At 37.3% G+C, this 15,517-nt stretch overlaps 2 protein-coding genes, 1 long non-coding RNA gene and 1 pseudogene across 4 annotated transcripts; 2 read left to right on the plus strand and 2 right to left on the minus strand.

Moving 5' to 3' along the window:
- Positions 1 to 1,443: 1,443 nt before the first annotated feature.
- LOC117239884 (adrenodoxin-like protein 2, mitochondrial) lies at positions 1,444 to 3,104 on the minus strand. The gene is made up of 4 exons (XM_033505719.1): positions 2,816 to 3,104; positions 2,291 to 2,403; positions 1,994 to 2,126; positions 1,444 to 1,626 (listed from the first exon to the last, which is right to left on the minus strand). The coding sequence occupies exons 1-4, from the start codon at positions 2,962 to 2,964 to the stop codon at positions 1,536 to 1,538; spliced, it is 486 nt and encodes a 161-aa protein (XP_033361610.1). The 5' UTR covers positions 2,965 to 3,104; the 3' UTR covers positions 1,444 to 1,535.
- Positions 3,105 to 3,988: 884 nt separating this feature from the next.
- LOC117239885 lies at positions 3,989 to 6,118 on the plus strand (annotated as a pseudogene).
- A 1,509-nt stretch (positions 6,119 to 7,627) lies between these two features.
- LOC117239886 (katanin p60 ATPase-containing subunit A-like 2) lies at positions 7,628 to 10,001 on the minus strand (the record flags this gene model as incomplete). Its single annotated transcript, XM_033505720.1, has 9 exons — positions 9,998 to 10,001; positions 9,868 to 9,946; positions 9,486 to 9,581; positions 9,140 to 9,285; positions 9,011 to 9,069; positions 8,666 to 8,834; positions 8,495 to 8,607; positions 8,082 to 8,281; positions 7,628 to 7,931 (listed from the first exon to the last, which is right to left on the minus strand). Coding segments are annotated over exons 1-9 (1,170 nt in total), but the record flags the coding sequence as incomplete, so codon positions are not given.
- An 808-nt stretch (positions 10,002 to 10,809) lies between these two features.
- LOC117239883 lies at positions 10,810 to 11,922 on the plus strand. Of its 2 annotated transcripts, none has more exons than XR_004494562.1 (2): positions 10,810 to 10,967; positions 11,719 to 11,922. It is a non-coding gene; the product is annotated as an uncharacterized LOC117239883 (long non-coding RNA). The 2 variants fall into 2 exon arrangements; XR_004494563.1 differs by having other exon boundaries at positions 11,722 to 11,922.
- The last annotated feature ends 3,595 nt before the right edge of the window (positions 11,923 to 15,517 follow it).

A 15,517-nucleotide genomic window follows, 5' to 3' on the forward strand; every position in this document is an offset into this window, starting at 1 on the left:
AAGAAACATGTCTGCTAACGTGAAACGTGCCAGAAAAAATTAACAACTGGCAAATTTCTCATTAATATCGTAAAACTCGCGTTTACAAAGATCAGATCAGTGTACATAATATACAAAACAAATGCAGAATATATAAATATAGCACATATGTTCTGAATTATATTCGAATTGGGCAGGGTAACCAAGTGAAAATATGTAAATTTCACGATGTGTAATGTACACTTTATCGAACTTGTAAGTAGTGTAGAAATAGAATATTTTACACGTAACAAAATATACAAACGACAATACACAAGTTAAATTATTTGTTAGATCCATGTATAACAAGCATAGTACAAAAGTGTTTTAGCTTTATGTACTGGTAATTATGAGAAATACCAACTTAATAGATGTATTTGGTATGTACCTAGTTAAGAAAACAATAAATTATCCTGAACAGATAAAGCGTTTAGTAGCTTGTGAAGTATGAATTTTCGAAAACGTAAGTATTTTATATCTAAGTAGTTAAGAAACGCGAGCAAGGGAAATCAAACAAAGGAACAAAGTGTTTTTGTTTAAAAATATTTAATTTGTTGTTCTATTATCCGAGGTTAGAAGCGATAATGTACAAAATCTGAATAAATAAGATTCTTCAATATTATTGAATTTTAATTCTAGAGTAAAGTAATATATCCGCATATTTTATTTATATACAATATGTATAAATAATGATGTGATTTGACTAATTTTGTTGAAAGAATATTTGTACTTTTTACGTAAAACTTCAGTCCTTTACAAACTTTCTTGTAATTAATAAACCAGTAAACACAATATTAATAAAATCTATTAAAATTATAAACAAACTCATAAGTTTTAATTTTAGTCCTTAAAGGTTGAAATATTTTGCTCCAATGTCGAGACATTTGTTTTAATCCAAAACATTACTATACTGAATCGATAATGTTGCATGTGCCACGAAAATGATGATAGTGTCAGATAACTTGTTGTGAAACGAAAAGGCATTGCATGTACATTTCTGTTGTTTTGTTGACCATGAGTTTGATGATCTTTTAAACTTGCCCATAGCTAAGAAATCAAACAGTATATCTAAACGAAATTAATTTCAAATTATTTTTTAGGTTCTAAGTTTTTATCTAATCTTTCAGAAGTTGCAAAATTTATTCCACAAGAGTCTTTTTTATCATAACCAAGTACACATCTTAAAACTATTTAAGTCTTCCTTAGTAATTTCTTCTTATCTTTAATAGTAACGAAAATAATTTAGATGAACGTTTTAAAATTGACACCCTGTATATTAAAAATAAGAGATATATTTTCTTCATAATTGGATAGGCTTTTTACAATGGCAATGTACAAATATCAAAATTGCAATTATATTATAACATATGTATATATATATAAGCTTCACATTTAAACACAAGATTCTTTATTATATTTTTTTAATACCAATATTTTAATAATTATAACAAGGGTTTTTTTAACAAGAGATGTATAACATTGTATACAAATTTTCAAAAACCTATAGATAATTTCAGTTATGCTCTTGCATCATTAATTGTTGATGGAACTCTTACCTCAATTCCATCTAGTTCCTTAGACATTACTATTTGACAGCCTAGCCGTGACCCGAAATTAAATATTATATAACTGAATATGTCAATAAATATATTTATTGCTATACAAATTAATACTAATACACAATAAGATTTCTATTTATCCATTTGAAAATCAACATTGTAAATATGCTAATTCCAACATAGATTTGTAATGATTATAGGGTCATAAATAAAAAATTATGAAAATTTATTATAATTTCAGTTTCGTAGTATTCAGAGATAGCGATTTGAAATTCTACATTGAGATGCAGATTTCGAAATACCCAATACTAACCTGTTTTTACATAGATTTAAATAGAAAAATTCACTTTATAAAATATTAAAAGGTAATAGAATTAATAATGTGAATGATTTGATACTGATTATTATGAACTAACGTATCTGTTAATTCATATGCTAAATCCAACATGTCTAATTCTTCATCTGTTGGTTTGTCAGGAAGTGCATCATAAACTTCTTTCGAAAATATTAAATGGCACGTACTACAAGTTAATGTTCCTTCACAAGCACCTATATCAATTATATTTTAATATTACAACATACTTATATAATAAAGTATCAAAAGTTAAAAATAATAAGAATATTCAACTTGATAAAAATTAAAATTTTCAAATATTTTCTACCTCAAAATTATTTATTTTAAATTAAGTAAATTATGCTTCTTTAAAACATACCATATCCATCTAAATCAATTTCATTATTTACTACTATGTCTAATATAGTATCTCCAACTTTCCCTCTTGCTTTGATTCTCTCTCCACTTGCTTTAACAAACGTTATATTTACTCTGAAAATAATATTTATGAAAGATAAAAATTATCTCAATATAATTTTCTTTATTTTTTGTGTTTCTTCAATTAATCTTCTCTTAATTATACCTTAATTATATGTATCACTTATGATAATAGAAATAATTTAAAAATAAGATATACTTGTCTTAATAATACATAAATAAATTTCGTATATCATATATTTATAACAGTGTTGTATTTTTAGTTGTTCACTGTCAATGTTGTTCTTATTAATACTATTCTATTAATACTATGTTATTTTTCTAGATGTTATACTCCTACAAAGAGAAAAATTTCTTAGACATTATCATTAGCATTATTATTTTGACACCAATTTTATATTGGAAGGTAAGTACTGAAATTCTATTAAAAAAAGAAGGAAAACACAAGAAAATTTGTATCACTTACTCTTGTTTTTCTGAAAGTGGTTGCGTGGTCGATATTCCTCTTGTTGCCTGCAAAAAGGGCAACGTTGTGTTGCTTGTATATTTTGAATAATTTGATGCAATACCGAGAATTGATCTCGAAAATTTTTGTAATTGATTTACTAACGCCATTCCACTGTCATAAATATCATGAGTATGGGACACCCTGACCGAACACCAGATAAGTATTGCGGAAAATATCAATTGTAGATCAATTGTACTTTGTACAAAAACTTCCACGGCATTCTTCGGCTGCTATACTGGGACGTTCCCTTACTGTGATAGGTTATAAAACGATTCCTAACACACGTGACGTATCTCTACCGGACACGTGCTCTTCGGGCCACACGTTTTATGATACAAGACCAGCAAAATGATCAATGTGTAATTTTACATATCTTACATTTTTTTCCAAATGAAATATTGTTTTTATTAAACGTTTAAAACCTCAGGCAACATTTATTTCATCTGATTTCAGTTTTACAAATATATATTTATAATACATATCTGTATAAATTACGGTCTGGTTATATCAAACAGGGACCGACACTCGCTAGGGAAAACTGCCCAAAAATTGAATCGTAAAAACCAATATGAAAGACAACAAATTTCTCGTTCTGCGGAACAAATAGAAATGAGCAGAGTATCTTTATCTTTATCTGAGACATTCAAAGCGTATCATACGCATACGCTAAACCTGAAGAAAACTTTCTTGTCTTCCATGTTCATTTTTCCCTTTCCATTTCCGAACGGTTTCTTCTATATTTATTTATATGTTCGTGATTGATGCTATTGACAACATACAACTAAGGGGAAATACGAATAGTAATAGATAGATGTATAATTCATTATGCAATTTTATAGAATTAAATCTTATTTATCTTCAGATATAAAAACTATATTTACCAGCTGAAACACTAACGCATATGCAGTATAATATAATCTACTTAACAATCTCGTTTTAGTTATAATATGTGATTAATTCTTTTGCTATTTCGCTATAAACAGTTTCTTGTGCATACAATATTTTTTATAGTATTCTAATATATTGTTAGATATTGTAAAGAAAGTAAAATACAGTTATTGAAGTTTGGGAACATTCAATGTTAACCTTGCTTCAAAAAATAATCTTTCGAATGAATGGGGGATAGATTTTTAGTATTATAGTTGGTATAATGTCATCATTGTTTACAATGTGTTAGAGTTAAAGAAATGAGACAAATTAATATTTCAGAAGCAAATTCAATATTTAAATGATGTTATTTTAAAATGGCAGATGATATGAATGTTCCTTTTATACGAGGAAATGGAAACGTATGTATGGTAATGGAAACGTAATGGTTTTATCATTATTTTAGTACAAGATCTTAGCATAATAGTAATTAACAGTATCCATTACCTTTTAGTCAATTTTTGAAAAATGACATATATGATAATTTGCAATAGTTTGATAATAAAATACTTGTATCAATATTAATAACGTATAATTTGCTATCTCAAAAGGATACAGACACAGCCAATGATAATGTTTGGGATGATAGTGCATTAATAGAAGCATATGATAAAGCAATAAATTTAGCAAAAGAAGAAGTTATCAAGCGAATGGGAATGGATGTTGGAAATTCTCAACCGAAAGAAAACCTACAAAATCTTAAGCAGCCTAAACACGCAAGTAAATTACATAAGGTTGTGATTTTGATAGAATATTACAAATTTGATACAGAATATTATTAAATATATTGATTAAGAAGCAAATTATTTTATTTTGCTATTTACTTATATTTATTTGTATACACATCTTTTCTCTATAGAAATGGATCATAGGAGCACCTTATCGTGCAATATACACAGAGGATGGAGAGATTTATGAAGCTATAATATCAAAAATTTACGAAAACAATGGCACGTGTTGAAGTGGTTACCACATCTAAGAAAACTCTACATCTGGTCTTTTTTAGTTTTCTCAAGCACTGAAGCCATCGACAGCGTGTAGACAAAAGACTGCGACGAAGTCAGGCCATAAACAGTAGACAGGCGACGTTGGCTTCGGGGGTTTTCAGTTATTAGGTAACACAGCTAGCGTGCGGATCTGGACCAGCTCAAATTGTATTTTTACTTATTACACTTCTATTTAAATATATTTTCTACCTTACAATTTATCCACGTGTTTTCTCTGTTTACACACCGAATAACCTCAACAGCACGTGGGTTGTAAAATTTGTAGGTAATACCTTTAGCATGATGGTTATGTCAATTAAGAAATGTACTAAAAATACATATATATATGAAGTAAAGGCTTTCGCATAGTCTATCACAGGGTCATTCAGCAGGTCCTTAACTGGGCAGGAGTACCTGTCAATGTCTATGGGGAGACCCGTGGGATATAGGGTCATGAACCATAAACATGCATGTTACTTATTGTTCATTATTAGCTGCTTGGAATATAATTCTCCTCAGTAGACGAGTGATTATTACTACATATATCAAGGCAAACATTTATACATATACATTTATGCACGGGAAATTCTAATACATTGCCTGTAAGGACAGTAACCGAATGGCACTCAGTCATTCTATTAAATGACAAAAATTTCTTTTACTCTGTGGTTAGGCTATGGTAATACACAGAAAGTCGAGTTGAGTTCTCTTTTAGAATCAGAAGGTTTGCAAAGTCAAATAGCACAACAAAAGAAAGCTTTGGAAGAGAAATTCAATGAAGAGAACGATGAGACTTGTGAGACTAATTTTTCTACAAATGTAAATTCGAAAAAATATAATGTAGAAAAAATGGATTGTGACTCTGAAGAAGCAAATGCGTATAAACATCACTTCATACCGGGACCATCTTTCAATTCGATGACTGATATAACGCCACCTGCACCTCCTTTACCACCACAATTAATGGCCAAGTAAGTACAATTTAAAAATTCTAATGGAATGCTGAATACTTCTAATATTAATAAGTAATTTGGAATAAGTTTAACATTTTATTTGGAAAAAATACGAAATTTTAATAAAATGTACTAGATTACCAGATAATGATACAGACGCACTTTCAAGTATGTTGATGTAATGGTATATTAGTGGTTACATGGTATATTACACAGGTAATTATTTCATATAAGTATTTTATTGTATATTAAATTTTCAATGGACTATGTTATTTCTTTTGTAGGTTATTATCATGGTTTGAAACAAGCAAGAAACAATCAAGAGAACAGGAAGAACTGTTGATTATATCAATTTTTTCAATAACAATATAACAATAATATAAGATATAATAAAATATAAACCTCATTGTATTTATTTACTTCAATTATTTGAAATAAAGAACAGCTTTATTTTCATATAAGACTTTAAGACTTTTTTAAAAATAATTACTAAGATAAGAAACCATAAAAAACATATTTTTGATAAAATACACTCACATATATATGTCGGGTTATCATTAGGATTTAAGGCGCGTAATGATCCTTCGTTTGAATTAGCCATTGTTTTACGAAACAGAGAATATATTTACGCGAATAAACAAGATTTTACAAAATATTATGAATAATGAGTTTAATAAATAATAAGATTAACAAACGATAAGTTTAACTAATAATTAGATTAAAGATTAATAAGTTTAACGAACAATAAGAGGAACGAATAATTAGCTATTGTTTTACGAAACAGAATATGTTTACGCGAATAAAAAAGATTTTACGAAATATTATGAATAATGAGTTTAATAAATAATAAGATTAACAAATGATAAGTTTAACTAATAATTAGATTAAAGATTAATAAGTTTAACGAACAATAAGAGGAACGAATAATATGTCTTACGAATAATGAATTTAACGTATGAGATTAACGATTGATAGGTTTCACGAATAATGAATTTAATTAACGCTATTAACAATGTTCCGGGGTTCAAACGAATCCACGGTCAACGGGATAACTCTTTACTATGTGTAGAATAATTTTAAACACAAACTACAATTGCTGAGACACTCGGTAAATTGGCGATCACACGAATGAATATCTGATGAAAATCTTTTTCGCTATACGACTGCATTTGTTTGTTATATGCTCGCTGGAAACATCGAGAAGGTTCCAATCGTTGTTGCTAGGCAATTTCTGTCAAAAGTTTGTTGTATACTCTTTGGAAATATCGAGAAAGATTCAAACGTCGTTGCTAGGCAGTTTCTGTCTGGAGATTGATTCCTAATACAACGTGTGTCCCATTATATCGACATCTCTAAAGTACAATTCTATGTGATTTCTAGGGAGCACAATACAACCGATCCACACCTTCGTCAGGCAAAACGTTTATCCCGTGACCGTGGCTACGTTCGGCGACCAGTTGTCACCTCGAACCCACTTTCGCTTTCACAAATATCAAACAATTACAAATGACAATTGCTTAATTACAATTATGATAAAATCTAGGCTAAAGCATTAGAAGGCTTCCTCAAAATTGCAAAGGGAAGGCTCCGGTTTTCCTTTCATCTCCGACATATATAATACAAGGATATAATACAACCGAACATTTTAAACTTAGCCTATAGCGCGTGCGCGCACACACACGCACACACATGACACACATGACACACATGACACACATGACACACATGACACACATGCGCGCACACGCACATGCGCGCATACACACATGCACACACACATGCGAATGATTTCTCGAACGATAATCCATTTATTTATATTTTTCAATATCTGTCCTTACGATTGCGTATTTATTTGTTCCACGTATCATATTTATCTATTTGCATAACTGTAGGTGACATTTTTTTAACAATTTTGCTAATATTTCATAACTTTTTAATTCATATTTCAAAGTGGTAACAGGTGTTTCTTTCTTTTCAAGTCTCCTCCATATCGGGCTTATTTCTAGTAGCCACGTTTGCTTACAAAGCAATTTTATATCTGCACAAGAATATCTTTCAGTACATTTTACTATGTGGTTTACAATATCTGTATTTTCTAATAAGTGGTTGCTAAGGTATAATTTGAATATACCAAGTCGAGCAACTTCATTGGGTAATGATACGTATATTTGCTTTTCGAGACGCCTGAGTGAAGCTGCATCAATGCCCCTAATAACATATTTACAATAAATATTATCGTTCTATTATACTAATAATAATGAAGGAATACTTCAAACAACACAATAACATATTTGGAATTTGGAGAAATATTACGATATTTTCTACTTAGAAAACATTGAAATAACGTGATATACGTACCAAGGGGAATTAGTTGTAGCCAGAAGAACTACATTAGAATTCTCATTAGACACTAATTCATCCAATCTAGAAAGAAGTTCTGATCTGAATCTCTTTGCAGGTTCAGACAATATACAGTCTCCTTTATTTGTGGCGATCCAGTCAATCTCGCCGATAAAAATAATTGTAGGCGAATGACTATAGGCAAGTTCAAATAAAACCTGTTCAGTTTAACAAATGTATTATTCATTAAATATTATATTCGAAATTCCTTAAATTCATTGCCTCATCACGAATATGATATCATTTCGTTTTCCAAACAACTATTCTATTTATATATAAATGACGAAAAATAAAATCAAATCTTTTTATACCTAGAATCTCTCCTTCATAGACAAAGGAACAAAGAAACTTCCATAGACAAAGCAACTTACACGTATATACTTCTCGGAATCGCCTCTCCATTTGCTGACCAATGAGCTGGCAGTTATGTTAAAAAAGGTGCAATGGCATTCTGTCGCGACTGCCTTCGCTAACTTCGTTTTCCCTGTTTTGTATATTTCTTGTAAACACGTACAGAAATGAAAAGAATACGAGTATCTTACCTGTACCAGGTGGGCCGTACAGCAAAATACCTTTCCAGGGGGAAAACGGGCCATCAAAAAAGATAGGATACTTAAGGGGATACACAACGGCCTCCTTAACAGCGGTTTTACATTCCTCTAGGCCTATAACGTCATCCCAATGTACATTTAATTTGTTTACTATGATCTCCTGTGACGATACAAAGATAAAATGGCGTCTTCTCTATATCAAGTAAGTGTTACGTAATTTGATATTTGAAGCGTTACTGAAATCACGTCATCGTCGATATACGTTGGACGGTTTATCGACGGGAATTTTATCGTTTAAAAGCTTTACGATACGTATATTAATCGAAAATAACTTACGCATGAGATGTCCTCAGCCTCGTAATTCCGGATTATCTGAATAAAGCTTTTCAATGCATTTCAATATCTTCGATTGCATGGATTGTTCCATTGGGACGTTAAATAGCTCTTCCGATGAACGTCCATCACTCTCATTGGGGAATATTGACGTCACTGTCATTGCGAGATTAATATGATTCGTATTGTCATCAGTTATCTTCTGCTGTAGATTCGTCTCTTTCACAGGCTCACTTCTCGCTTGTTTACTAACAGATTTGGCTTTTGTCTCAATACTTCTACAAACACTGGATCATATTGTAATACGATACGTTGAATACGATACGTTGAATACGTTGAATACCATTTAATATCGTTAAATAATATAAATTCTTACGTTTTGCTTGCATTTGTCACTTCCCTCGTCATTTCCCTTCCAGTTATTTTCTTACACAATATGGGATATTTTTGAAATTTCATCTTGTAATAATTTTCATACTCTGCAACGATAATTTCCAAATCGATGTTGTCGCAAACCCGATGTTCGAGAGATAGACGAGCTTCCCGGAATAATACATCGCTAACGTCTATATACCTAAAAACATGTAGTTTTTAATTAATTATAGTTTTTAACTGATTAAAAATATTTTTCGCAATGACTGAACACTATAAGATAACCATCAAACAACTGTTTTATCTCTAGGTAAGACAGGCAAAAGAATGTATTTACTATATAGATCCTCGAAGATAATTTCTTGCCTTCTGCTTTTTAATTTCCAATTTTTAGATGGATAAGAATAATTTGAATTTATACTTCATATATTTGTTTATAACTAGTTAATCTACATTATCGATTGAGTTATTCTTAACTACTGAATTACCGATGTCGAATTTTCAAATTTGGTTTCGCCTTCTCTTTCCATGATGTCCACTGATTTCTATTTCGATTGGTCACTGACACTATTCAAAAGAATTGGAACTAGGAATATATTTTAATTATAATATACTCACCCATTGTGTTCCAAATAATCACATACAAGGTATATGTTCCGATGACGTTCCGAAATACGACTCTCCTCCTAATATAATTATTTTTTCATTACAATAATATAAGGTTTTTCATGTAATTTTTTGTTACATTTGCGAATTCAACGAGTTACACATGATTTTTCATGAAACACGAACATTAAAAATATTTGATACAGCCTAATTATAAAAATTGTTAGAAGCAAAAGTCATAGATACTATGTGCGAGTATCGCATGAAACGAACAGCTATTAAGAGAACTGCAGCAATATTACAAATGAAATAACAAAACATACTCGTCTGTGACGTCGAAATTCTAAAATCTAAAATCTAGAATATTCCTTACCTTTTTTCGCAGATTATAAAATATCTTATTCATACTACCTTGCATCGATAAATCACCGTTCATAGTGACACTTTCAAATCGCCTATCGTTTCTCAATGGATACGAGAATTTCCGTTTATTACTTTAAAAACAACCCGTCCATTACGTTTCTCTTAAAAAAATTCTTTCAACTCCGTTGAAAACCGAGCATCAAACAAGAGACAAACGATTTGTTGTCATGGAAATGTTTGGTTCACACATAAGCAACGCACAAATATAATGATAGAATAGCTGAGTGTGTGTACTGTATAGTAAGATGGATGCAACATGGAAATAGAAAGAGAACACCATGTATAGATACTTCCTGTCCTTGTTTAATCAGGCATGCACACTAGTCGACACTGACGCTGCTCGTATACCGCTGTTACATATTTCCTGTACAAGTGCGCGTCATTAGACAAGGGCGGAACATCCTCTCTCTCTATCGCGCTTTTAGTTCGCTCACGCGCTCTGTACTTATATCTATTACATTTCCACCATAAGCAGCGGCCGTGCAGTGACTTACAAAAGTTCCGAACGGTTCCATCCTGGGCGGACGGTTAATTGCGTTCGGTACTTCGAGGCAGGAAGGTGAGTACAGAATCGCTCCTCTTAGTATTCTTATTAGAAGTGTTATCATCGAATATAAGTTTTTTCAATAAATTCTTATCGTTTTACAATCTTTCTAGAATACAATGACGTCAGCAATCGATCATTTTCGCGAATTTATTGTAAATTAATTGGGGGAATATCTGGAGTTCTTTATCGGTTTCGACTGTAAAATCAGCAACTATTCGAATTTTTCATTCATAATTGTGACATTTTCGACTCTTCCGTTGCCAAGACCCTCTTGAGAGATTTTTGGCACGTTCCATCACCCTTGTTAAACGAGTGCACATTGGTGGATATATTGATTTTAAAAACCAATACGTGTACGAGATTTATTATCTCACTGGGACAAAGAAATCCGTTTTATTCGCGATTTTTCCGTGTTTCTTCTTAATTTTCGTGAGTGTCTGGCGCGGAGCATTATTTGAATGAACTTTTCATCGTTCAGATTATATTTCGTTTAAAAAGATTGAAATTGATGCCGAGAAGAAATGAAACAAGGTGCTCGGGCATTCTTTCGTTTCCCGGGGAAAGAGAAATATGAAAAAAACGGTCGTTCTTCCTTCTGCCATTTTCGTCCATTACCAAAATGGTATGACCCAAGTGTCTCGGGCCGTGAATCAATCAAGCGAATTTTGAATAATTTTTGAATAATATCCAGTTAATAATTTGTGAAACAAATTAATTTCATTTTATTGTTGGAAACAAATTAGTTGGACTTTTCTTTCTTTAGCAGTTTTTGCCAGAGTTGACCTGACGTGCTACTTCAGTTTCCATCTTCGCTTTTCGAAACTTCCAACGTCCTTGGTGTTGGAGTCTCCTTGCCCAGGTGAGTACATAGCTTCTAGATACTCGTCGCTGTTCATCCTTACGAGCCTCTCGAGCTTTAGTTGTCAATTGTTATCGTTAAAGGAAGAGAAGCTCGCGACAGATGTTATCGAACAAATCGTTTATTCTCGAAAAGTTCGAACTTGTTCGTTGCGTTTGAATATATATGGACGGACGCCATTTTTCATGACATCATCATGATTTGTCATGTCGTGAGTATAGCTTCTGACTACCATATGTTTGTGATTTATGTGAAATTTGACCACTATACCGTGATAGAATAATATTTCCAATGAATTATAAATATTTTACATTGTGAATTATAAATATTTGTTACAAATTATATCGTACTTGAGGTGAAAATGAACCATATATCTGCTTATGGAATATGAGGTAGTAAATCATTCGAAACATAATAACGATTAATTAAGCACATATACAATAACGTTTACGAATGAATATTGCGAATTATTGTATGGCTTTAATGCGGTATTTAATGTTTTGATTGCGGTCTTTGAAATGGTATCATAGGTGCTGATATAATATCGCGCGAAAAAGGAAAGACCAGTGGTTAATATTGCAGGTGCACCAGTGCGTTGCGCTCGTCGAGGGTGGTTTTGACGCTGGTGCCGAGGAAAGGCGCAGAACGTGTTCGATCGACCCGCGAACGTAGCCTTTTTTTTTTTTTTTTGTACGTGGAGAAATCCTCATGGATACTCCGCTGCTGCAATAATCGCGTAACAGCAGAGTAGTGTCGGACTCCTACCGACTAAAACTCCACGATGACCATTTTATGCGCGTGACAGGGGTGCTCCAGGAACCTCTTATGAATTAACTTCAGTTGCATCCCCTTCTCGCGTTCTCTTGTTCGAGCCAGCTATTGAGTGGGCGTTAGGGGGAGGTCGTTGCCCCTAGTGCTGTCACTTCTTCTGGTCGTAGTCCGTTGGGGTGGTGGCGGGGCGGCTCTGGGTCGTCTGACTGCCATCCTTCTCCATCGTCTTATCCTGCAGGGGTGAGAGTTTTTCTTCCTCTCCCTTTCCGCTCGCTCCTTCGCGAGCATAACTCGCTCGCAGAAGAGGCGGACGGCCTCGTATTCCTGTGACCCTCTCAACATCGCTTCCACAATCGCTGAGGGGGTCCACGTTTCTCCTATGGCGTGCCGCAGGGTGTAGCGGGGCAGCTCCCACGCCGGACAGAGCTCCAGGGTGTGCTGCGCTGTGTCCCTGCCCTCTCCGCAGTGGTGGCAGATGTCTGTCGTCTCTCGCCTTATTCTCTTCAGGAACTCGCCGAACACGCCGTGTCCGGGGAGCACTTGTGTCATCCTGAATGTGAGTGGGAGGCCGTGGCGGCTCCTCCATGCCTCCCAGTTTGGTAGGACCGCATCCGCGCCTCGGTGTTCGCTTCTCCCGTTGATCAGTTGGGATCGCCACAGGTTCCATGTGTCCTCCTCGGCGGTTCCTGTGTCGTTTGGAGCCGCTTGCTCGATGGGGTCTTCTCCCGGGTGCCATTCTCTCCGGCGGGTGTATCTCTTTTTGAGCGCCAGCGCCCGCAGCTCCCACGGGGGGGGGGCGGCTAGGGTGGACGCCGACGCGTGAGACACCGTCCAGTATCCCCTAATGATTCTGATGGCGGTCACTCTGTGCAGCCTTCTCAGGAGCAGGATGCTGCGACGGCTTGCCATCAGGTCGTCCGCCCATACTGGGGTACATCGCTCGGGACAGAATGACGCCCTCGTAGAGTCGGCGCACCGCGTCTCCGGCCCCGCCGATGTTCGGTAGTAGGCCGCACAGGGCATTGGCAGCCGCTGACACCTTCGGGATCAGTGAGTCGAAGTGCGGCTCGAACGTCCACTGGCTGTCGATGGTGAGTCCCAGATACTTCATCTGTGACCCCACCCGGACGGTTTTACCTGCCATGTTTATGCATAGGCCGGGCGGTGGTGTCCCTCGCCTCTTCCTGTCAAAGAACCAGGTGGTCTCCGACTTCGCAGGGGAGACTCTCAGGCCCAGTTCGTTCACGGCATGGATCGCACAGGCCGTTGCGATTCCGCCAATGCGCAGCGTCTCGTGCCAGCCACGACCCTCGACCAGGATTAGGGTGTCGTCCGCATAGCATACTATGGCCGCGCCTGGGGGTAGTGGGCATCGTAGTACCTCGTCGTACGCAACGTTCCATAGCATGGGGCCCAGCACCGAGCCCTGCGGGACGCCACGCTCGACGGATCCCTTTTCCTCTCCTTCCTTACTGGCGTAACACACCCACCTGTCGTCGAGGTAGGCCCGGATCAATCGGACGAGGTAGTTGGGAACCTCGAAGTGCTCCAGGGCCGTCACTATCCTGTCCCATGGTATGGTGTTGAACGCGTTGACGATGTCCAGGGAAATCACCAGCGCCACGCCTTTCCGGGAGACCATGTCCTCCGCAATCGCTCGTACGCGTCTGACCGCGTCAATCGTCGAGCGCCCCTTCTGGAAGCCGTACTGGCTTTCGTGCAAACCTGGCACTTGGCCCGCTATGTGTCGTTCCAAGCGGGCGGCGACTACCCTCTCGAGTAGTTTGCCGACCTCGTCCAGTAGGCATATCGGCCGGTACGCTGACGGCGAGGTCGTCGGTCGGCCCTCCCTATGGAGCAGGACCAGCCTCGCTGTCCGCCACGCCCGGGGGTAGACTCCCTCCCTCAGGCATCTTGTGAAGAGGTGCCGAAGTCTGGGGGCCATGACCCCCATCACTTCCCCCCAGATCCGGCCAGGGATCCCGTCCGGGCCCGGTGCCACGTTGCGGGCGGTCATTCTTCTGGTTGCCTCCCATATCTCCTCCTCTGTGACTTCCCAGTCGTCCCTCCATTCCAGCGGTCGTGTCGTTTCCCGTGGCCGTTCCGCCGCTCTGTTTTCTTGTGGGGGAAAGAGCGTTCTGGTGATCCGCGTCAGCAGTGCAGGTTCTATTTCCGCCGTTATCAGGGGACCCTTCGCGCGCAGTTTCCGTGTCACCGTCCTGTATGGCCTCCCCCATGAGTCCGACTCGACTGTCTCAACCAGTTCGGACCAGGCACGGTCCTTCGCTTTTTTAATTTCCCTCTGTAGCGAGCGCCGTAGCGCGTGGCACGTCCGGTAGCGCAAGGAGACTTCTTCTTCGTCGCGTCGTCGCCAGCGGCGGGCCCTTAGGTACTGTCTTCGGGCCCGGCCACATCTCGTCCTCAGTTCCGCGATGCCGGGGTTCCACCAGTAAACTGCTCTGCTTCGCACCGTGCCTGGGGTGGCTCGTGGCATGGATGCGTCGCAGATTGCTGTCATGGCTTGGCGGAGGTTCTCGGCCTCCTCTTCCACGTCTGCTTCGGTCGTCGTTGTCGAGGCCTCCCCGCTCCAAGCTGTTGCTATAGCAGCCGCCCGGAGTAGGTCTTCGTTCCTCTCCTTTATTTTCCATCTGGGTGGTGGGCGCGCGTGCCTCCCCCTCGGCGGGCCGCGCCCGTCGTTTGTCGTCGGCATTCCAGGTCCAGGTGCGTCCACCTCCATGAATATGTAGAGGTGGTCCGACAGCGTCTCGACCCCTTCGGCCACCCTCCAGCCTGAGATCCGCCTGAATGCCTCGGGGGAGGCCCATGTTATGTCAACAATGGAGCTCACTCTGCACGTCACGCAGGTACTGGTCGAGCCCCTGTTCACTAGCAGAAGACCAAGTCCCGCGGCCCAGTTTGATAGCGTGCGGCC

Source organism: Bombus vosnesenskii, unplaced genomic scaffold (genome assembly GCF_011952255.1).
Source record: "Bombus vosnesenskii isolate JDL3184/JDL3185 unplaced genomic scaffold, Bvos_JDL3184-5_v1.1 scf7180000014448, whole genome shotgun sequence".
Lineage (NCBI taxonomy): Eukaryota > Metazoa > Arthropoda > Insecta > Hymenoptera > Apidae > Bombus > Bombus vosnesenskii.